This window comes from Anguilla rostrata, chromosome 9 (assembly GCF_018555375.3).
Source record: "Anguilla rostrata isolate EN2019 chromosome 9, ASM1855537v3, whole genome shotgun sequence".
NCBI lineage: Eukaryota > Metazoa > Chordata > Actinopteri > Anguilliformes > Anguillidae > Anguilla > Anguilla rostrata.
The window spans coordinates 19,656,938-19,680,649 of record NC_057941.1 but is presented as its reverse complement, the minus strand read 5'-3'; the positions used below and the strand labels follow the sequence as shown (position 1 = coordinate 19,680,649).

Genomic DNA, 23,712 nt, shown 5'->3' with positions numbered 1-23,712 from the left:
TGGGACGAGGCCGCTGGTGGAACCTGGTAGATCTTCAGAAACGTCTGTCTGTGGCCTCACAGAGCGGAGGAATGTGCAGTCTTTTCTTAACAGTTACATTTTCCTTATTATTGTTAGCCCCGCGGTATCCTGCGATATTAATTAAATGATTTGTCCTGAATTTATCCTGCAGATGAAATGGGTAATAGCGTATTTAATAAATCTAAGCTCTGCAAGTTGCCACAGATAAGGGTGTCTGCTAACAAATTAATAGTGAATTAATTGCACTTAAATATACCATTTTTATTTGCCTTTTTCTTACATTCTGTTCAATCCCCTTGTCTTAAGATAAATAGCCTAGCCAGTATAAAGTCCTTTGTCTGTTGTTGGTGTAAAATATGTTCCAATAATCCAGTTCAGCAAGGCTGGTTTCCAGCCAATTGATCAGGCACTGGGGAAGCACCATCAGCTAATGGGTAGCAGGGCTCCAAGCGTGCTCACTGCAGTTCAGAGGCACACTGAAGATTTGCTCAGTGAGTAGTGAGGGGCTTTCTCAGTAAAGGCCCTCACCGTAAGCGCTCCCCTCATGCCCAAAATATTTCCGGAGAAAGATTCAGCCCTCTCATAATAGCTGTCATAATGCTACAGGTAGGGTAAGTGCCAGTCAGATAGGGTTCCTTGGGTTATTACTTCATTAGCGTTTTCCCAAATACCCGCCGGGCACCCACAGACCAGCAGTCCTCGTGACTGAGAGATATGCCTCTCCTCCAATCGGCTCCTTAGCTCCCCTGTGAGAGCCTGCAGCCGTAGAGTGGAAAAGAGCCACTGCCTCGCGTGTGAACGCATGACAGGAAGGACCACGGCTCAGCTGCAGTGCTCCCTGCGGGGCGCGCGGGTGACACAATTGGAGCTCCCCGAATGCTTTGGGCTCGCCGTCCTGCTCAGCACTGCATCCTTAAAGGAAGCTTGTCCTCCACGGTCGCCTTCCCTCGTTTGCTGGCGCTGCGGCGCATTGCGTTCTTCGTGTGCCAGGGCGTATTTTGAAGGACAAATGCCAGGACGAGGCGGAGCGCTTCCGTTAGCGGAGCCCTTCGATTGGCTGGGTCTGGCCGCAGCGCAGCTTTCAGCATGGAAGCGTCATTCCGCTGGACCTGCTCTCCCTTGCTCCTATTGCTGTTCTGCTCTGTAGAGGAAACAGGTCCTGAATTAATAAAACAGCAGACTGTGTTAGTCTTTAAGGACTCCCAAGAACATTCCCTAAAAAAGATGCGCGGTTTATCTTACTATTATAAATTAACATATATACCAGAAAAAGTCCTAAATAAACATAAGTAAAATAAGACAGAGTTTAATCGGTCATACCATACCTAAATGATTAAATTATTGGTAAACTACGGTGGCCGACAAGGGCAAACGCGCTACAACGGCCCAAAACATTTCCATTAGGAGAAACATGCTGCAGCTTCAGAAACAATGCCAATTCAAAAACACATACGAAAATCCAGAACAAGTACAACAACGGAAACGTGCTGCAAATGAAAAAAGCGTGCTGCAGAAAGCCAAAACAAATACATTAACAGCAAACACGCTGCAAATACAGAAACGATGCTAAATCAATAACACACAAACTCCGAAAACAAGTGCAACAGAAAAACGCTGCATATCCAGTCAACACAACGGAAGTTCTCCAGAAGAGAAAAAAAAGATTTAAAAAAAAAAAATTAAAGAGGTAACATAAAAAGGTAGCCTACGCTTTCTTTTTTACATTTGGCCTTAGTCTTTTACAATATTATAAAAGAGCAACAGATTTACGTAGCTAGTGTTGGCATGATGGAGACTTCTACAGGACGTTGCTAGCGACAACATTGTGTCCCAGGTGGACTTGCATTTAACTCTAGCTAACGTTATCCGTAGTGGTAGCTAACTACTTTCCGGGAGACCCGAGTGTTTTGACTGCATTTAGTTTTCTCTCCTCTACATCGTCTCCACATACGATAGGATATTTAATTGATCAGCGAGGGGACATTGCATAAGAGGAAGGTGGAGAGAGGACAACTGGAAGTGAAGATAGGTGAAAAGGAGAGCACAACACATAAAACACTAGTTAAACACCCATATAGGTTACTGAAAAGTAGAGCACTTTTTTTTTATTAAACTCTTATTTAAATAGTTAGGAAAACAAAATATCCACTTTCTCTGACGTAACCTCGCCCACCTTGCAAACTCTCCTCTTTTTTTCGCAGATGTACTGTCCATTCTGTGGATCCGACAGCTTCCCCTGACTTTTGTTGTATGTGTGGCAGAAACATCAGATTTCAGTGTTCTACTTTTCAGTAACTTAACTTAGCGTTTGTTTTCGGAGTTTGTGTGTTTTTGATTTTGCATCGTTTCTGTATTTGCTCCGTGTTTGCTGTTAATGTATTTGTTTTGGCTTTCTGCAGCACGTTTTTTCATTTGGAGCACGTTTCAACTGTTGTATTTGTATTGGATTTTCGTATGTGTTTTTAAATTGGCATCGTTTCTGAAGCTGCAGCACGTTTCTCCTAATGGAAATGTTTTGGGCCGTTGTAGCGCGTTTGCCCTTGGCGGCCACCGTAGTAAACTGCCAGATAAATCAAAGGCCACCCACGGACAGTCTTTATTTCTGTCTATTCCGAATAACACAGTTCTTTGTGTCTGTGAGGACTTGAAAATGTATTGTTGCCAATATATACAACAGATGTTGTGTTTTGTTTATTGTTAAAGTGTTGTGATTAATAATAGACAAAATTCCCCAGTCTGGTTATTGTTCCCTCGTAGTTCAGAGTAGATTCTTTTTTTTTTTTTGGGTGTTATCTGCCATAACTTTTCAGCTTGTAGGCTGTTAGTTTTGTTCCCCTGTGCACATACTGCTTTGTCAAAGTCAGCATAAACTGGCCTTTGTTTCCAGAAAAATATCTCAACTCAAATGCGTGCCAATAATGGCTTTATGCATCACTTTTTGAATGTTACCAAGTGTGCCCTTCAAAACGAAAAAACACCAGCTCACCTTACCTGACTTTTCTTTGTTTTATGTGAGGTTTTCGGGAACATTTCACTTTTAACTCAGTTCAAATAAAGCTCTCAGAAAGTGCCTGGTTGACCATACTGTCTTGTGAAAGCCCAGCATGTCCAACCAAAACCTCATCATCTGAGCTGATCCTCTGTTTGCAATATAGAACCTGTGTTGTGGCTCTTTGACCATTGACCCTTTTGTGCTTGTTCCAGAAAGCCGACCTGGCCGTGGCTGGACTGACCATCACTGCAGAGAGGGAGAAGGTCATCGATTTCTCCAAGCCCTTCATGAGCCTGGGCATCAGCATCCTGTACAGAGTTCACCTGGTGAGGAGCTAAGCCAGCCAGGGCAGAGCGTGGTGGGGGCGGGGGGTGTTACTGCAGGGGCTGTAGTCACCGTTAGGCTGTGTCCCCTGGCCTTGCGGTGACATGGCCACCTGACAAATGTGCTGCCTCCAGTCCCAGTTCTGGCCTCTATAAAATGGCAACCTGCACCCAATTCACACCAGTAACACCCAGGACACAATGCCAGGGGAGGTGTTGGAAATCCAATAACTCTTTATTTTTTAAGGTCAGTGAATCGTCAATCAAAGCCCTTCTCCAAAACCAGAGGCACCCCGTCGATCTTTCTTATCAGCCAATTGGTTCGACAGAACGGTTTTGGCTCACCGTGCACAAACATTATTGTAACGCCCCAATGGAGCATTTACCAAGGCCCCCAAACACACACTAGCGCGCTCGGCACCCTTTAACTAACTCGGTCCTGGTGAGCGAGGTGCTAACAGATATTGCTGTGCACTGCCTCGATGGCTGAACAGCTGGGAGAATCGATCGAAGCCGGTGGGGAGTTCGCTGGTATTACCTCTGCAGCTGCTCTTATAGTGCTGGGGTCTCTGCAAGGCAATGTAGAGCAGGGAAGCCCACACTGTATCGGGCCATACAGCCATGACACATTCATTCCAAACTCCTACACATCTGCAAACTAACACACACAACTCTCCAAACCCCCACGCACAGCTCTGTTACAACTCGATTAACACACAACTCTGTTACATTCACTCCAGACTCCACACATCTGCAAACTAACACACACAGCTCTATTACAACTGTGTTAACATACACGACCCTGTTACATCCATTCCAAACGCAGCACATCTGCAAATCAGCACAAACAACTATGTTGCGCCCACTGCAAACTCCCACGCATCTGCAAACTTCATTTCTTTTACTTTTGTTTCATTCAATCATTCAACCAAGTTGCAACAGAACAACATCACATAAAACAAGTACAAACAGATGCATTACAACTTAAAATAATTTTTAAAAAATCTAAATCAGATTGTTTTAATGACAGCATTGGGTCCATCTTTAGTTTATGTTGTAAGATATTCCACGTGTATGGGGCCCTGAAGTAGAATGCAGATCAAAGTGGATTAGAGTGAACAGTGGAAACCAGCCAGTCCTGGGAACATGTGTGATATGTGGTGGTATTCCATCCAGACCAGATGGGAGGATAAATAGCAGTCTGAGCAAGGCTTTATAAAAAAATTAAAAAAAAAACATACCATTAATGGTCACGCTTTTTTTTTTTGACAGAGAGGACCAGGCAAACTATCAGATGGGATACAGTGATGGGTTCTGTAGCTGTTACCTGTCCTAAATCTGAGAGCGGAGTGATAGACATCATAGCATCTAACGGCTTAAGGGTTGTAGCAGTTGCATGTCTGTACAATATGTCACTGTAGTGTAAAACTGATAGAAACACTGCTTCAATTCGCCTCTTTCTGCGTGACATGAATTTTGTGTCTATACAGGTAGCTGAGCTTTAATCACTACTTCCTTGTTAAAGTATAAATGTAAATTTTGAAAGTGAGTTTGACGTCTATCCGAATACCATGGTATCTTTAGTAGGGGACCCTTTCAATGAGCATACCAGTTAATGAGCAGTTGTGGAGGTTAATGTAGTCAATCGCCCTAGCTCTAGACACAACCGCTCCAAACTCCACACATAAGCAAACTAGCACACACATCTCCACTCCAAACTCCCACAAATCGGCAAAGTAATGTGCACAGATCTGTCACGTCCGCTCCTGAGTTTGAAACAGTAATCTATCTTGCTTCCAACCAGCTCTGGCTTCATACAGCTGAATTGATTGCGATTGCATTGGATTAGGTCCAATGCACAATAATGACAGGCCTGTCTTTATTAAAGCATCTCCGCTGTGTGCTGTGTGTCAGACTTCTAATGTATCCAGCCCTTCTGCCCCCTTACATCACCCCCTCCAGTCAGCAGCTACTGGCTGGTGGAGCAGAGGTCAGGGGCCGCTCTGCTAATCGCCTGCACTATGAACATGAAAGTTTCCTCTGGCCTCTCTGGCAACAGACAGCCTGTAAGCATACTCTACTACCAAGGAGTGAGTGAGTGAGTGTATGTGTGTGTGTGTGTGTGTGTGTGCGTGTGAATGTGTGTGTGTGTGTGTGTGTGTGTGTGTGTGTGTGTGTGTGCGCGTGTATGAGTGTGTGTGTGCATGTGTGCGTGTGTATGAGTGTGTGTGTGCACGCGTGTATGAGTGTGTGTGTGTGTGTGCGCGTGTGTATGAGCGTGTGTGTGTGCGCGCGTGTATGCGTGTGTGTGTGTGTGTGTGTGTGCACGAGTGCATGAGTGTGTGTGTGTGTGCGCGTGTGTATGAGCGTGTGTGTGTGCTGTGTGCGTGTGTGTGTGCGTGTGTGTGTGTGCGCGCGTGTATGAGTGTGTCTGTGTGTGCATGTGTGCGTGTGTGTGTGTGCGCGCGTGTATGAGTGTGTGTGTGTGTGTGCATGTGTCCGTGTGTGTATGTGTGTGTGTGCGCGCGCGCGTGTATGAGTGTGTGTGTGTGTGTGCATGTGTGCGTGTGTATGAGTGTGTGTGTGTGCAGGTGTGTGTGTGTGTATGAGTGTGTGTGTGCACGTGTATGAGTATGTGTGTGTGCATGTGTGTGCGTGTGTATGTGTGTATGAGTGTGTGTGTGTGTGTATGTGCGTGCGTGTATGAGTGTGTGTGTATGAGTGTGTGTGTGTGCGTGTGGTAGCGTGTGTGTGTGTGCGTGCGTGTATGAGTGTGTGTGTGTGCATGTGTGTGTCATGTGCAGGAGAGAGCTGTACTGCTTCAGGGCATGCCTCTCGTAGCCCTTACCTCCAGGGCATAGAGCTGCTGCCCCTCAAAACTCACTCAAGCCTCTCCTCTGCTCAGCTGGAATAAAAATAGGTATGTAGGCAATAGGTATGCTGATCTGCACCTTCACTGGCTGCAGTGCATATTGTTGGACAGTTACCCATTAAGAAGTGGAGCAGGAATGTCAACCTTGTTTTTCCACATTGGCTTAAATGTTTAATTGATTGATTGATTGACTGACTGACAAACCTTCTAACTGGCTGAATGACTGACTGGCAAGCAATGGGCATAGTTACAGCTTATGATTAGAGTTGCAGCATTGATATAAATCAAAATAATGACCAGGAATGGTAATAGTAATGCAGTAGTAGTAGCAGTAGCAGTAGCAGTAATACAATATCTTGGATAACTTAGAACGATTGAGACCATTGTATTGCAGTATCAAAGGTGCATAGATCAAATGAATTAAGTACCTGCATTCACAAAAGATCAATACTCAGTGTTTCTTAGTTAAGATGAGGCTAAAAGGCTTAAATGTTTCAGCATTTGAAGTGACTGAATGGCTTTTATATACGCAAGGCTGAAATTAAGAGCACAACCCCTCTCTATAAAAATGTTTATTACTTGTGGATTTGCTATACATTTCGCACTCATTAATAGGTTACCTGAACATAGTGGCTCTGAGTGGATTGCCTCTCCAGTTAGTTGATGTGGTGAAGCTTTAGTGCAGGGGTCTGCAGCCCTGGTCCTGGATAGCCAGGAGCTCTGCTGCTTTTCGTTTTCTCCTTAAAATCAGCGCCCAGCGCAGAGCCAGATAGCCAGGTGAAGTGAGTGTAACGAACTGCTTTAATTAATTCATTAAGTGCAGAGTATCAACAGAAAACAACAGAGCTTGTGGGTCTCCAGGAACAGGGTTGCCGACCCCTGCTGTACACTTATAAGAGGTATATGGAAGTGTGCAGGACTACCATCAGCACATAACACCAATTCAGCGATGAAGGCAGAATGCTGAAACATTGGGATATTTTATCCTCCTCTCAACTGAAATGATGTTAGGTGAGGATCTTCATGAATGCAGCTGTGTGCATTACTCACAATTGTGATTTAGCACATTGTCTTTTTTAGCACTGTTTTTTAACTGTGTTCTTAATAGCCACTGTGGATACACTCGATGATAATGTCAGCAGAATGAGATTCATACAGTCTACTAAAGCACACTTACTGTGAGGTAATTCTGCTTAGGTCCCTTGCTCAAGGGGATAACAACAGTCTCTCACCTGGGAATTGAACCTGCAACCTCTAAAAAGCCCAGTTCTTCTGCTTCTACTCTCCTGTCTGCGGCAGGGTGGTATTGCTTGCCATTGCGTGTCTGTGTCAGCTAGCGTGGTAATTTGGACATGCTGATATGGTCTCGTATGAAAGTGCTTCTGAGGCATGTTCCTGGCGCCAGCGAGACCTGTCACAGCCTTGTCGTGTGCTTTCATCATCTGGCAGAGCCACGGCGAAATGTGTGATTGAGATCAGAGCAGCAGACTGCGGAGACGAGTTTTCCAGCGTAATAACCGCTTCGTCACTCTCCTTGAAAGATTGATACACCTCGGCTATAAATAAATAGATGTCCACATAAATAAATCTAGCAATAATTACGGAAATAAATGTAGAATTAAATACATGAATAATCTCTCTTACCCACGGGCGCCCTATCTTGAGCTTTGAGCTTTCCTTTAACACGGAAAAGCTCACGCTTAAAATCTGGGGTGGAAAAAAAGACACAGCTTATCAAATGTCTCGGGCATATGGTAAGAACTGAAAATAAAACGGCTTCTCTCGTGAGAGACGTCTGCTCTTTGGCCGAATGAAATATAAAGCATTATATCATTTAATGGCATTGGCACGGGCACAACCTGCACTGAGGCACAGCTCTCACATAGTAAAATAGGGTTTCTATGAAAAGCTAGCTATTGATGTGAAAGGCTGTGGGTGGCATTAAGAGACTTTTAACACCATCTAGCCAAAAGCTTTCTGCACCTTTGGCAGTGGTACAGAAAAAGATGCTGGCATTTGGTGTGTGACTGATGCAGTGCTTGGTGCTTAGCTTTTTGTTGTTGTTGTTGTTGTTGTTGTTGTTGAAAATGGGTATTTCGGACCAAATGAAAATTAGGAACATGATGCCTGAATCCTTTACTTGAAATGGATCATCTGTTTGGAATATGTAGTAAAATAATGCTAAATAAATTTGTTTTCATAAAGTGAAGGCAACAGGAGGGCTTGATGAAATCACAATAGGCTTGATTGTGCCGATCCTGCAACAAACACACGTATACACATGCTGCATATGACCTAATCCTGAAGAAATGAAGAAGCTCAAGCTTCAGGAGTTCCTGTGAGTCTCCAGCAACTGGGTGGAGTAGCTTGAATGACACATCATGTGACTGAGGCTCATTCCAGCACCACCACGTAAGTATCACTGCATAACTGCCATGGAATATTTGAGGTTAGAAAACAGCCAGCACTTAAAATCAGAATCTTTTGGGTTTGTCCGTGGGGTTCAGTCCAGTGGTGGCTGTTGAGCTGATAATAGACAGGGCAGAACATTTCCTGTTGAATTGATCAATAGACAAATTAATTTACCAAATACTCAATACCGTCAGATATAGTCAGTTCTTGTCAATTAGGCAATTTAGGCAAGTAATATAATAATTTTTATTTGCATCACAAAATCATGCAGCTTTTTTGACATTATTTATTTTTGGATATATGTATCAATCAATCAAATTTTATTTGTATAGCGCATTTTACAGCAGTTGTCACAATACGCTTTACAGACAACCCTGGCCTAAACCCCCACAGGAGCAAGCCTGAGGCAACAGTGGCAAGGAAAAACTGGATGGGAAGAAACCTTGGAAGGAACCAGGCTCAAGGAGGAAACCCATCCTCCTCTGGTCGGCTCAGGGTGCTCTTCATTCTTCACACCCACGCTCAGAGAATATTCGTGGCAAAGATCTGCAATGTGCAGATTCTGTAAATTAAACAATCTAGGTTTTCTTTTCTTTGCTTTTATTGGAGGTTGTGCTGAAAGCTAGTGCAATAGTTAAGCGGTGATGTGTCTGTTTTCTTTAAGTACATAATTAAGGACTAAACCAGATTTTTCTATGTTGAACTCATTTAATCTCCCTAACATGGTGTGAAGAAATAAGATGTGTTCACTGTAGCTGGTAATGGATTATTCAGATCATTGGCACATTGGTTAATCAAGGAAAGTGAATGAAAAGGTAGTTGAGACCTTTCCTGCCCCATCTGTTATCAGCTCAACCACCACCACTGTTGGAATCCACAGTTGGAGGCTGTGGACTTGAATCTATGGGAGGATATTGTTTGCTGGCCAGATCCAGCATACGACACTGCAGATTGTGTGTATATCTCAGCTATATATAATATCCACCAAAATAGGCTAAATGGATTCAGTCTTTTTCTTAATTTTGTTGTTTCTTTTATAACTTTATATATATATATATATATAATGTGGAGACTCCAAAAGGACACTTGGTAACCAAATTATATTATGGGTCTTTAGAGGTGTAAAATTCTATGCATTGTATACTATATGCCTGTGGAAGAAGTGTGCTGAAAAATAGTTTGCTTTCCCCCTGCCTGTCACCTTCCCATTCCCTCCCCCCCCTTTTTCCCCACCTCCCCATCCTTGCTCTCCCCTTGCAACTTCTTTTGGCAGCAGATCTGGAAGATTGTATAAAATAAATACATTAGCTCTGTAGTTTACTAATCCTTTGATTGAGGTCAATTGAGTGAAGTTTTTGTCAAATACCCCACCCCCATCAACATATCAAAACAATCTCGATTCTCAGTATTCTCAAAATACTTTTATTATTATTATTCGGTATGTCTACTCTTTACTAAATAATAATTAAATTATTTTGAGAAGACACTCACTGATATGAAATAAGATCAAGTCCTTCATTGAACACGCCCTCTGCTGTGGAATCAAAGCTGTTTTCACTATCCTCCTCAGAAATATTCAGTTAGACAAGTGATTTCTTCCAAGACATCCAAATGCTGAGTCTTCTGTTTAGACTTAGGCGTTGCAAAATATTTTGTTGTAAAGGAAGCTTTGTAGGCACAGCGTCTCAAGAACGTAACATTTTCAGCACGCCCACTGAAAAAGTCGCAGGTCCCATTGGCTATACTGAGGGACTGCGTGGCCAGTACCGGTCAGAGAAGCTTATTGGTGGGCTCGTTTTGTTCCAGAGAATCCACACAAACCGGAGATAACGACATGATTTTGTACACAATGCATTTAGCATGTATGTAATGTGAAACAGACAATAATAATAATAAGAAAGTAATAGACATTCTATAAGTCTGAGTTAGCACATTCTTGGGACTAAAAATGACTATGGATTTTGTTTGCTGAACTCTTTCTATGACAAGCACCCTAACTTTATCATGATTTTTGTTGTCTGTGGATTTCCAAAACCCCCAAAGCTAGTTCTGCCACTTCACATTACAAAATGAGAAACCATTGTCACAAGACACTGGCATTGTACAATAGTTTATAGAGATAGAACAGTGAAATTCAGCACTTTTAAATGGTGTATCGTGTGACCAGATTGATTGAGCTTTTCACCATAAAAAAATATGGAACAAATGCAAACCCACTCTGGCCCAAATATGGTCTGGTGCGACTTAAGGGGTTAATGTTGCTCTTAAGGATTTTCATCTTGTTGTTTTTATACTTTATATAGCAGTAAGGTCTAACTAACAGTACGGTCTTCTCTTGGAAAAAATGAATCCATTTTAGTTAAATCCACTATTACTTAAATAAAATTCAATGTGGTGTGTGAAGCATCATGGGACAATTCATTAGCAGTGCTATTCAAATATGAATGTGATGAACAGTTTGACAGGCTGGCTGATTATATGACTGATTGTCTGACTGATTGACTTATTGATTGATTCATTCATTGACTGACTTCTGTAAAATACTCTCAGCAGTGAATGGAAGTACAGTAATACAAGGAGGGGTTCCTCTTTTGCCAGCAGGTGAAAGCTACCTTTGTCACATCAGAGCAGGTGTACCACCTCTTTCATTCAGACGTATGGGGGCAGTGCACATTCCTGCAAATTAGAGTCTTGATTGCCTGCTACCAGTACGTACAGCTGTCGTTTTGCAGACGTTTTACACTTCACTCCAATTATACCAATATGGTCGTGCATTGGAGCTACAATAAATAGTACATATATCCCGATGTTGGCCTAATTGTGGATCAATTAACCATCTCCCAAAATGACACGCCAGTCTGGTGCCATTTACAGAAGATCTGATATGTCCATTAAATATGAGGTCACCTTCCTTTGCTTTGGGCTCTTTTGCTATCTCTGATATCGACAGAAAGAGGACTCAGTCAGTGGTTTATTCACTGGAAAATGATCAATACTTATCCACATGCCTTTCAGTTTGTGTAACACAATGGAAATAGAAAGTCAATACACATTTCTGAAAGGAAACATAAATAACCAGGACAGAATTTGTAATATTATTTTTTTTTTTTGAGCATACTAAGCCGAACATCCCTTCACTGCAAAAATATATTTTCTTCAGGGGAAAGGAAGTGTTTTCACCGCTTGTCTCGGCTTTGAGAGGCATTAAAAGTAGGGTCAGTTGGCTGGAAGCTGCTCATTCAGTGTCCTTAGGGCAGTTGAGTAATAGTTTCCGCTGTGACCAACACTGGTCTTACTCTGTGTTTTCCTGGTTAGTCTTTACAGTTTAAATGAGGGTTTATTTGCTGCTTGGGGTGAGGGAGAGGCCTCAGATCCCTGAGCATGACTTTAACCTCAGCGCACAGCTTAGCTTCGCAGCGATAGCCCTTAGCCTTACCGAGAGCCTCTTTTGGCCTTCGTCCCTCTCACATGTCAGTAGGGCTGTGCACAGATGCTTTGTGATCGTCACATTTGTTGCTCAGGAGAGTTGTGTTTTTTTTCTTGTGGGACAGGACACAAACTTGGCAGGCTGTCTAAGTCATCTGGAACAATAGTTGCGAAGCTCAGCTGGTGAAATGCAGAGTGAGAAGGCTACTGGCAGTGTGCAAATGTGCACTCTCCCAAACTGATGGGATTTTTTCCTGGAGAATTAAGAAAAATAGGGTTAATAATTAATGACTAACACTGAGAAAAAGCTTTGTAATTTCTGTTAACCATGTGTATATTTGTGTCTTTATGTGTCTGTGTGTGCATGTGTATGCCTATGTGTATGGTTGTGCCTGTGTACATGTGTGTATGTGTGCCCGTGTGTGTGTGTGTGTGTGTGTGCGTGTGTGTGTGTGTGTGCGTGTGTGCGTGTGTGCGTGTGTTTCAGGCCCGCAGACCTGGGTACTTCTCCTTTCTGGACCCCTTCTCTCCTGGAGTCTGGCTCTTTATGCTGCTAGCCTACCTGGCAGTCAGCTGTGTTCTCTTCCTGGTGGCCAGGTGAGTCTGTAGCTCCACACTACCACCTGCTGGTATCTCCCTAGAACTGCCATGACATCCAGCTGCAATAGCAAACCACTTTACTGATACAGCATTCACATCAGTATTCAGTGTGACAGAATCTCTCCGTCTCTTCTTTTGTGCCTCTGCACCCTGTGTTGCCATTGAAGGTACAACTCAGATGACTTGTTTTCAGCTCACAAGGGTGTCTTGGAGATTAGTGGGTTAGGGCACAAGGGCAGGAGTCTTATTTGGTCATATCCTTTTCTCAGGGATGTACTCTAGACTGTAGCTCCATCTACTATCAGCAGCACAACATTGTCTGTCCCACAGTGTGGGCAGTGAGTCATAACTTGTGAAAAATGTGTCATAATTTTTACAAAAGGGAACATGCCGTTCATCATTTTAGGTTTGTTATACTGCCTACAGTCCATAGTGCATGTGGTACAGAGTCAAGCCTCATCTTGCACAATTAAAAGGTTTCAACTTCAACTATGAGTCCTGATAAACTATTCTATCTATAAAAATATGGGGAAAATGAAAAATTCCACCTGTGTTATTTTGTTCTGCTGACAGAACATAATACTGTATGAAATAGAACTGAGCTTAATCCATCAGGAACACAAACAGGCCTGCCAACCAACTAACGTGTTGTTTTTCATCTATTTCTCACCTGCTGTTTGTCTACAGGCTGACGCCCTATGAGTGGTACAATCCCCACCCTTGTCTGAAGGGGCGCTGTAACCTGGTCATCAACCAGTACTCTCTGGGGAACAGTTTCTGGTTCCCTGTGGGGGGGTTCATGCAGCAGGGCTCCGCCATTGCCCCCCGCGCCCTGTCCACACGCTGCATCAGCGGGGTCTGGTGAGTACCCACACACACACACACACACATATACAATCACACACACACACACACACACAAATACACACATACAATCACACACACACACACACACACACATATAGTCACACACACACACACACATACACACACATACACACACACACACACATACACATATACAATCACACACACACACACACACACACACACACACATACACATACACATATACAATCACACACACACATACACATATACAATCACACACACACACACACACACACATACACATACACATACACATACACATATACAATCACACACACACACACATACACATATACAATCACACACACACACACATGTGAGGGAACTGACTGCGTGCGCGCTGAAGTTAGTCTCCACGGTGACGCTATGACTGCAGGTGGGCCTTCACCCTCATCATCATCTCCTCCTACACGGCCAACCTGGCAGCCTTCCTGACGGTGCAGAGGATGGAGGTGCCCATCGAGTCCGTGGACGACCTGGCCGACCAGACAGCCATCGAGTACGGCACCATGCACGGGGGCTCCACCATGACCTTCTTCCAGGTGACAGCCTATCAAAACACTTGCCAGAGCCCATCAAATCCCAGCATGCAACACACTCCAAGGACAGTACCTAGACCTTGGCCTCCCCGACTGGAAGAATGAATGCGCGCCTTATTAACATGCAGAATAACTCACACGTACGGATAAAAAAAGGTCATAATAAAAAGCCACAGATAAGCACCACTTTTCCTGTTTTCCCCCCTCTTCTTCTACCGGTAAGGTTTTCTTATAATTCCTGTTATCGCTCTTTTTCTTTCTCCCCACACAAATGGTCACAGCTCCCCTTCTCATTCTGTCTCATCAGCCTCTCAGCATCCCGCAGTCTAATGTGCTAAAGAGCAGCTCTCTTATCTCCCCGCCCCCGACTAAAAAAAAGCAAAGCAAACTATAAAAGGCACCTTGGAAGATGTGTATTTTTCAAATATACACTTAAGTCCAAAAATATTGGCACAGTGACACAATTTTAGTTCTTTTTTTAATTTTTTTTTAATTTTTTTTTTTTTTAGCTCTGCACTCGTGCACATTGGATTTGAAATAGAACATTGAGTATGAGGTTAAGACGCAAACTGTCAGCTTTCATTTGAAGGTGTTTACATCCATATCGGGTATGTTTTAAAATATAATCATTACTCCCATATTCACGGATTTGCATTGACTGCCTTTTATGCGCCGACAGAGAGTATATTGTAAGGTTTGATATTTTGTAAAATATGGTTTGTAATATATTATGAGTATGCCCAGGCATACATTCATTTTATACCCCCTATTATTTAATTTTTTGAACATATTTATTAAGAAAAACTGAATATATAGTCAATTTTTATACTGTTGTCTGTTCTAAAAAACAAATGCAAAATGCAACACCGCATGATTTTAGAGACTAAAAGAGACTTCTTTTTACAAGTGTGAACCTGGGGTCATTCGTCAGCTAGCTTTTTGCAATAGCTTTTCAGGCCCTGAGAAGTTTATGCTTTCTTTGGTTAAATACCCGACTCTGCTGGGGGACACAAGCCCATTCAACATTCGCTTCCAGTCAAACATTCTGTGAAAATAATGTCAAAGCATCGCACCGCAACAATTTTGCTTAATTGTATTTGAGTGCCGAATTATTTGTGTTGCAAGTAGCTGTGCTGTAAGTGGGGCGAAGCACTCCAGGCCGTGCTGGCTGAATGAAAATAAAGCACTCCAGCACGGTTAAGGGCCCCCCTGCTTCCTCGCGGAAGCATCACACCACCCGGTCCTGGTTTATTTCCATAAGACTGCACAGCTCATCATGATTTACTGCGTTCATATACGCTTTTGACAAATATGTGCATTAGAAAGGATGCATCGCTTCATTTGCGGATTAAATATTCTATCACATTTATATGGTGTATTGCTTTTTTTTCCCACTGTAACATGGTAGCCCGTTTACTGCCATATGATATATTGCCACGCATAACTTTGATGTATTTTTATTAGAAAAAAGGCTCATTTTTACTCATTTACATATATGTCCATTTTTCATACCCTCTTGTATGGTCTAACAGGCATATCTCCTTGCATGCCTTTTTTGTTCATATATAGCAAAAAAAATAATTATCTCCTTAATTCTTGTTTTCAAACACATTTACATAATTAGCTTTTATACGCAGGGGTTTGTTGTGGCCTTGTTCTAGCGTGTAATTGGTTGCTTTGTTCATTGCGTCTCCCGGGGCAGAACTCGCGGTACCAGACGTACCAGCGCATGTGGAACTTCATGCACTCCAAGCAGCCCAGCGTGTTTGTGAAGAGCACGGAGGAGGGCATCGCCCGCGTGCTCAACTCCAACTACGCCTACCTGCTGGAGAGCACCATGAACGAGTACTACCGCCAGCGCAACTGCAACCTCACCCAGATCGGCGGCCTGCTGGACACCAAGGGCTACGGCATCGGCATGCCGCTGGGTACCCCATAAACTGCCCCCTCGCAGAATTCTGGGAGCCAGTACATAACTTTGTTGTCCTCAAAGGAGGAATTTGGTTTTGCAGCAGAATCTTAACATTATACAAGAAAAGGGACTCTGTGAACAGTAACAAATAAATACAAACATAAACAAATGTATGCATATACACCTACATTTTGCTGGGCTCTATTTGGCAGCTTCCCTGAGCACCCAACCCAAGTATTATGGGGATCAATTTCTCAAAGAAAAAACAGAAATATAAGATAACTCGTACCCAAGGCTGTCTTATTTTTCAGTTGAAACGTGTCTTTGTTCTCAGGGTCGGTTTACCGGGACGAATTTGACCTGGCCATCCTCAAACTTCAGGAAGAAAACCGCTTGGAAATCCTGAAGAGGAAGTGGTGGGAGGGGGGCAAATGCCCAAAAGAGGAGGACCACCGAGCCAAAGGTACAGTATGCACTCCAGCCCATCCTGCTCAGGGTATCAGTTAACAAATTCATCTCGCAGGAGCGTGAAGGAAGATTTCTGGAAAATAAAATCAGTATTTCCAAAACAAACCTCGGGGAAAATGCTTGATTGCACAGAGCAAGCACAATCCAAATGAACTGCTCTTGGATGGCTGGCTTGGCCGTCTTCTCTTTGCGGCTAATTTTCTCGCCAAGCTACGCTTGGGGGTCCTGAGCCGCGGGAAAGCGATGAGCAAGCAGTGAGCAGGGCCTCTCTCTGTCCGTCTCTCACAGGTCTGGGGATGGAGAACATTGGCGGGATCTTTGTGGTTCTGGTGTGCGGCCTGCTGGTGGCCATCTTCATGGCGGTGCTGGAGTTCGCCTGGATGCTGCGGCAGACGCCTGGGACAGAGGTGAGAGAGGGCTGCGTCACCTGCATCTGCATAATCTCCTTCTCCCCGCCCTGATGCTCCCTTCACCCAGGAACCGCCAAATCCAACCCTCCACCCACCCACCCAAACCCCACAAACCCCGCCTTCGCCAGCCCAACACACCACTGCTACGCTAGCAGACTGACCCCAGGCTGTCGCCCTCCCGCAAAACAACTCCCACACGCAGTTACATGGTGCCCTTTGGATCCGAGTTAAAACAGCAGCCCAACGAAATCCCCAGAAAAAATGCTCACAACCCACGAGTTAAAGTAAATCAACTTTACTGTGGCTTACTGTAACGAGCATCTGGCACATGAATATAAACAAACATGAAAATATTACCCATTAGCTTTTTTACTAATTCAACACTTGTAAATAATTAGTTATTTATCTATTAATGCAAATGTAAATTCAAAACCTACCCTGATTCTTGGCTGCATTTTTAAAAAATCAACCATTCTCAGGTGCAAATGATAATTTAAGAGCTGTTGACAGCAAAATATGGTTCTTGATTAAATCACTACACCTCTTCTCCAGACAAAAAGCACTTGGGAGATAACTTGGCAGCTGTTTTGCACACAAATGAAAACCACTGTTTGTAACACTCAAAGGTAAATTCACTGCAACATCTTAACGAAATGTAGACACAAAAGAAGGCTGTGTGGACTAATGTGTAGCACTGATACTTTACAGTGACACTGGCCTTGTATTAGTACACATTTTCTTTACTGAATACATATTCTGTCCTTGAGAAGCAATGGTAATTCATAAATACATAATGAGTCAAGATTAATTATTTCTCACAATTTCTCCCCATTACTCTCTGGACAGTAGGACAGCCAACCTTACATAGCAACTTGAGTAAAGAATCATACCTGAATTGGTTTACCATCATTATTTTTCAGTTACGATACACAGCATATACACAGACTAAGATGAGTTTTCAAAAAGTAACTCTCCACCAAGTGTTGTTAACCTCTGCTTTAGAAGATCTGGGTAAACATTTTCAAAGACCGGAGTGAGGCTCTTAGGCAATCATCCTCTCAATAGGTAGGCTTACAGATAGTAACACTATAAAATACAAGAACATAGATTCAGTCATTTATGTACCAATCAGACAGTTATCCATTTATACATCTGGATATTTACTTAAAATTGTCTTTTAAATATTGTACTTGAAACAGAAAATAACTTATTTTCCATAAAACAGTGAGTTCATGGATATTTTCCTTGTGTCTCTGTTATTGCGTTCTTTTTTATGAACATAATTTATCCATTTAATGTTGGCCAGTCATGTTTCCCACAATGAAGCACTGTGACTTGTTAAATAAACCTTTAAGTCTGAATAAAGTCCCATGACACTTGATTTTTTTTTTCTGGGGGGAACAGCAGCTCTGGAGCAATGGCAGCTTATCTACATGTTGGAAATGAATAAAATGCACAAAGCTCTTACGATGCCTGCTCTCTCCCATTTACACATCATAGAGGAAGAGAGTACCCAAGTTTAGCATGGGCTAATTTCAGGTTTTTAGCTACTCAGTGTGCCTCCTTATCCCACATTCCTAATCTTCATGAGCCTTACCGCCAATTTCATTTCACTCCGAACAGAGACATTGTCCTGGTCAGAGAGCAGCATCTAGTCAATTAAAAATTACGGGAAATTCCAATTTCCTTAGCTCAGTAATTGAAGCAGCATAATTTCATCATGTTATTGATATGCTAAATGCAGGTGAAACTAGAATTGATTTAACAAAGCGGGCACGTTGATGTATCCTGAAAAACGAATACCCTTAAAAAAAAACAAAATGGTTACACTCCTACATCTTAAACCCTCACAAACACATTCTAACACAAGAGCATAAGAGTGTTTATTAAGAAGAACCGGTCTCCCAGTCCACGTAAGATCATCAGCAAATCCCATATAGTTTAGTGTGTATTCAGAACCCTTTGACCATTCCAGATGTTTAGGTTTCTACTACCAGTCTAGACTGCTCCATCCATTAAAAACTGAGTGGGCAAAATACTACTTTATCTCAGGGTGAAACTAATATTTTGTGTAAACTTTATAACTTATTTCTGTAACACCTTGATATGTGTCACCTTGATATGCTGATAAAAATAAACTTAAAATTGCTTTTCCAATCTATTTGCAACTTCAATTGTGAAATAAATAAATAAAAGAAAACCTAACCAACTGTATGTTTGGCACCTGAGGCAAGTCTAATTGGCTGTTATACATATACAATTTGCTTTGGAACCCCAGAGATATTACCCTTTGGCAGTAATACCATTTCTATATCAAGCTTTATTGTCACTAATGCAAAAAGAAGCATTAAACTAAAACAAAACACATTTGTGTGAAAATCAACAGTGTTTAATATATAGAGGAGTCATCACAAAATAAAAGAGTTTGCAAAGGAAGCCAAAGAAAGTGAGTCAAAGAGACAGAAAGAAAAAAAATGATGTTTGAATTAGATCCCAATGGACAGCGAGATCCTTATTTCTGCTGGTTTGATTATTGCTCAGTTTAAACTGAGACTTATTACTACAAAATGAGATAAGCCAATTTTATAAAATAAGCCAACAGTAATATAAGTCGATAAATGATTCATACACTTATGCATTTTGCATCACTTTTGAAATTGCAAACGTTTTCCAAATGACCTGCATTCCCAATGCATTTGTTAACAAGATTCTACTGTATAATGCAGTATGTATGAATTACTGTCATACTACCATTTCAATAGTACATTTGTCAGACCGCTTCCACAGAACTGTGTTCACACACTAAGATCATAGCCAAAAGCTTCAATAGAAAATAGAAAAACGGAAACACATTTCAGTTGTCATTATTAACTCGCAAAGCAGAATTAATGTTAGAATCAGTAAGAAAACACTGATAGAAATCAATCAGTCCTCTGTGTATCAGTCAGTCCTCAGACATCAATCAGTAAATATCAGTCTGTCATCTGTAGCCTGCATTATTTCTCTGTGGTATCACTTTGTCTTTAATATCAGTCAGTGCATGGTCCTGTCAGTGTGTCCTTTCGAATTAACGCAGTCTGTTTTTTTCGTCGACCTGGCTTGATGTTGCGGGTTGGGGTGGAGTCATGTGAGGAGGGAGGGGGGAGTTTTATGCACGGCACTTCCCGGTCTCTTTCTCTCCATCTCTCTCCCCCCCCCTCCCTCTCTCTCCTGGCCCCCAGCAGTCAGTCTGTGAGGAGATGCTGCAGGAGCTGCGCGGGATCATGCTGTGCCGGGACAGCCTGCAGCTGCGGCGCAGGAGAGGGGTGGGGCTCCTGCGGGCGCGGCCCCTGCTGCTGGAGGACCGGCGAGCCCGGGCGGCGGCCGCCGGCCTCAGCAACGGCATGGTGTGCGGGGCCTCGCCCGTCCCCGAGCCCCTGTCCCACAGACTGGCCCAGGAGGCGGCCCTGGTGGCCCGGGGCTGCACCCACATCCGCATCTGCCCCGAGTGCCGCCGCTTCCAGGGGCTACGGGCGCGGCCGGCGGGGGCCGGCGGCGCCTCCCCCGTCCACAGCGAGGGCAGCATAGAGTGGGAGAAGGCCACCAACAGCAGCGAACCCGAATAACCCCCAGCCCCACCCCACCCCTCCTACCTGCCCATCGGACGTTTCCTCTTGGGGTGAGGTGAGGTTCAGACATACCCGCAAGGGCCGCTTCGGGCCCCTGGAGACTCGGCAGTGACTCCGTGGTGTCTGGGACTCTTTTGGGTGCAGGGGTTTAGGTGTGGACACACTGCCTGCTGGTGAGAGGGGAATCTCAGCTGACTGAGGCAGCCCCTCTCCCCCCTCCTCCTGGAGCTCTACACTAGGCTCACTCTGGGGACTGGACTGCACAGGTGCAGCGAACTATGCAGAAATCTTATTGCTTTGTCGATATTCCTTTTATAAATTATTTTTTATCATGTTTTGTTGTTATTGTCACTTACTGTTGTGGTTATAAGAATCGATATCATAAACTAATTTCTTTTTAAAAGAAGTGCACTAGGAGATACTTTCCCTTGGAGAATTTCTGACAGTAAACAGAAGGGGAAATTATGTGCATCTCAAATCAATCCTTCAGTGGAACACATTTTAAAAGGTGCCAAGATAAACTGTGCCAACCGACAGTGAACAGAACATTAAAAACATGCACAAAAAAAATGTCCCCCTTTGTTTAATTAAGGTTTTCTTTTTTGGAAAAGGTCTTAACACTTTATCTGAAAGACAGCACTATTCCATGTCAGAAGTCACAGGGGTAGAAAAAGAACTTTAATGGTTCTCTTGTTGTCCAGCAACACAGAGCTCTTCTCCCATTAGGAGCTGTCCCACCTGAAGTTGCAGCCTCTGTATCAGTGTTCTGCACAGCACAAATTCAATCTGATCGCAACTTGCAATTCCTCACTTCCTGGATACCATCTACAATACACTGATAGATGTAGGAACTGTTTGGTTTGGTTTTGTTTCTTTTGAAATGATTTGCATTGTTATATCACAGATTCTCAATAGTAACCAGATGGTGACCTCCTGCATATCCTTACATCCTCTGTACTTCCTCACTCTTGGAGGTTCCAGCACAGATTTTATATAGATCAGATATTTAGTATTCCTACCTAATAACGGTATGCCTCCCTACCACTGAAGCCAAAACATTTTCATTTGACACAGCCTTTGAATACTCGTGGAGAGGCACAACCAAGCACAATACTGTTCCAATGGATGTTCTGCACTGTAATGTAGCATCAGAAACTTGTGTTGCAAAATGGTACCTCCTGTTGTTGAGCAAAGGGTGGAAGGAATGCATGACCTGACCATCTGGTGAGTCTAAAGAATCTGTGGTTCCAGATAAGTTTCCAGTGTTAAACCACAAATTTATGAATATTCTTAAAGGGACGCCCAAGGACAGAACATCCAGTGGCGACTGTTTTGTCCTTGGCCATGCCCATAGATGAATATTCATAAGATGCAGCAGCTTCTTCCATTACTCGACTGTAGAGAACTCAACTGCCTTAGAAGTTTCTGATTTAAGAAATTATTTGGCCAAATGGAATCTATTTGGCTGCTTCCAATGACAAACTCTTGCAAGCACGAGTTACAAGACCTTTTATCGCACTGCCACCGCACCCCTTTCAATTTGATGACTAAGAACGTGGTCAGATAAATGCGTGAAAGTTGTCGGTAGACACAGAGCTACCATAGCATTTCTTACGTTTGAAAACAAGAACCTTTTCTGCCCATTTTAGCTGAAGCACCGTATTATCAGTGTGACATCGGTCAGTTCGGGAGAACGCAGATAATCACACTCTGCGTCAAAGAGTGTGCTGCCACGTGCCATGTTTTTAAGCTAGTTTTTGTACTCACCGCACAACTTGCACAAGCACACTGTAGTATCTCTTGTGCAGTCAGATGGGAAGAAACCCCTGCTTTGCCTGGCCTATGGCAATAACGTGACCCTGTGAGGGTGCTGGCTTAGCCTGGCTACCGTTGCCAGTGGCAGTTAGGACTCCATTTCAGCCCATCTCCACACTAAAACCCAGGGGGTTTTTTTAGCACGATAAGCCAACCAGCAGCTCCAGCTTTGTAAGAAGCTTTTTTTTTTTTTAAACTGCATTTGTGAATTTCACGAAAAGGTACGGCGAACGCGTACAGACACGCCGAGAATCCCTGACCGTCGAGTTCTGCAGCGATCAGCGTCTCTTCATCGACACTGACAGGACGGACGCTCTCACGCAGAGCGACTTGCATAGATTACATTTTTCCTCTTAAAAGCTACATGTTTTACTGGTGCAATTCAACTAAAGCAGCTTGCTCAGGAGAACGACCACAGCACCCCAGCTGGGAATTGAACCTTCATCCTTACTAAGTTACAAGCCCAGTGAAAGTTTCCTCACAGTAACCCATTGTTAAGGAAAGCGGTAGCAGCACAGGAAGGAATCAAGGTGACTCTCTGTCAGGGGACACTTCCTGCATTTCGCTACTGGGGCGGGCACTGCTGACGGTATGAAACAAGCCTCTGACTTTGCTTCGTCTTTCGCCGAAGCGAAAACAGAAGTAAATTGGCTTTGCTTGCCTTTGTCCTCCCGCCCCGTGCCTCACTCACATATTGATCGATCGCCCACGCGCCAGACGGTTTGGGGGGGGCTTCAGCCCGCGGGTGTCATTCACGCCGGTGTTTAGCGGCGTTCCTGAAACACACCCCCCCTGCGGGGACACGGTCAGGAGGGACACGCCGCGGCTCCGTCTCAGATACCCTTCCCGATTGGTCGGCAGGCCGCTATCTCAGCCAAGTGTCTTTGATAGCGGGGGAGACAAAGGGTGAGCCAAGGTAACCGAAATGGGAGTGTGCCACCGCCTTCATATTCCTCTGGATAAAAACGCCAGCATTTGCCAGCATTAGGTGGGTGTCACCAAATTTTGGGTTACATTTCTGCCCCTGCTCCCCCACCCCTGTCATTAACAGTCACAATTGTATTCAATTTTTAATTTCTATTTTTGACAGAATAAAATATACAGCAGAGCTTTCTGGGGGTGCTGTAGAGGGAACATGCAAATTACAGAATGGAGATCCAGGCACAGTTGCAGAACTACACATTTAGGATAATTATCAGTTAATAGCAAGTTTTAGCTTCCCTTTTTGCAAGCTCAGAAGCATATGCTGGGGTTTAGGTGCAGATAACTTGTAATCTTCTCAAATTAGACAGATCCTCAAATCAAGTACTTGTTATCTTAACAATGAGACTTTAAAAAAGTGAAATTTCATGTGCTGAAATTTAAGTATGTCAAGTGTTTGGAATTTTAATCAGTTCTACCCATTCATTTTCCTGGAATTTAT

General features: G+C 43.4%; 1 protein-coding gene across 2 annotated transcripts in view; it reads left to right on the top strand.

The window, feature by feature from the left end:
- Window positions 1–23,352, top strand: part of LOC135263214 (glutamate receptor ionotropic, kainate 4-like) — a 308,654-nt gene extending 285,302 nt beyond the window's left edge. Inside the window, exons 14-21 of one of the 2 annotated variants that reach the window (XM_064350945.1) lie at window positions 3,226–3,339; window positions 12,534–12,643; window positions 13,334–13,507; window positions 13,914–14,079; window positions 15,779–16,004; window positions 16,323–16,451; window positions 16,745–16,863; window positions 20,091–23,352. In XM_064350945.1, coding sequence (XP_064207015.1) covers window positions 3,226–3,339; window positions 12,534–12,643; window positions 13,334–13,507; window positions 13,914–14,079; window positions 15,779–16,004; window positions 16,323–16,451; window positions 16,745–16,863; window positions 20,091–20,471 — 1,419 coding nt within the window. In that variant the 3' untranslated portion in view covers window positions 20,472–23,352. Of the gene's footprint in view, window positions 1–3,225; window positions 3,340–12,533; window positions 12,644–13,333; window positions 13,508–13,913; window positions 14,080–15,778; window positions 16,005–16,322; window positions 16,452–16,744; window positions 16,864–20,087 lie in introns of both variants that reach the window. The other variant, XM_064350944.1, reaches the window with a different exon arrangement.
- The last annotated feature ends 360 nt before the right edge of the window (window positions 23,353–23,712 follow it).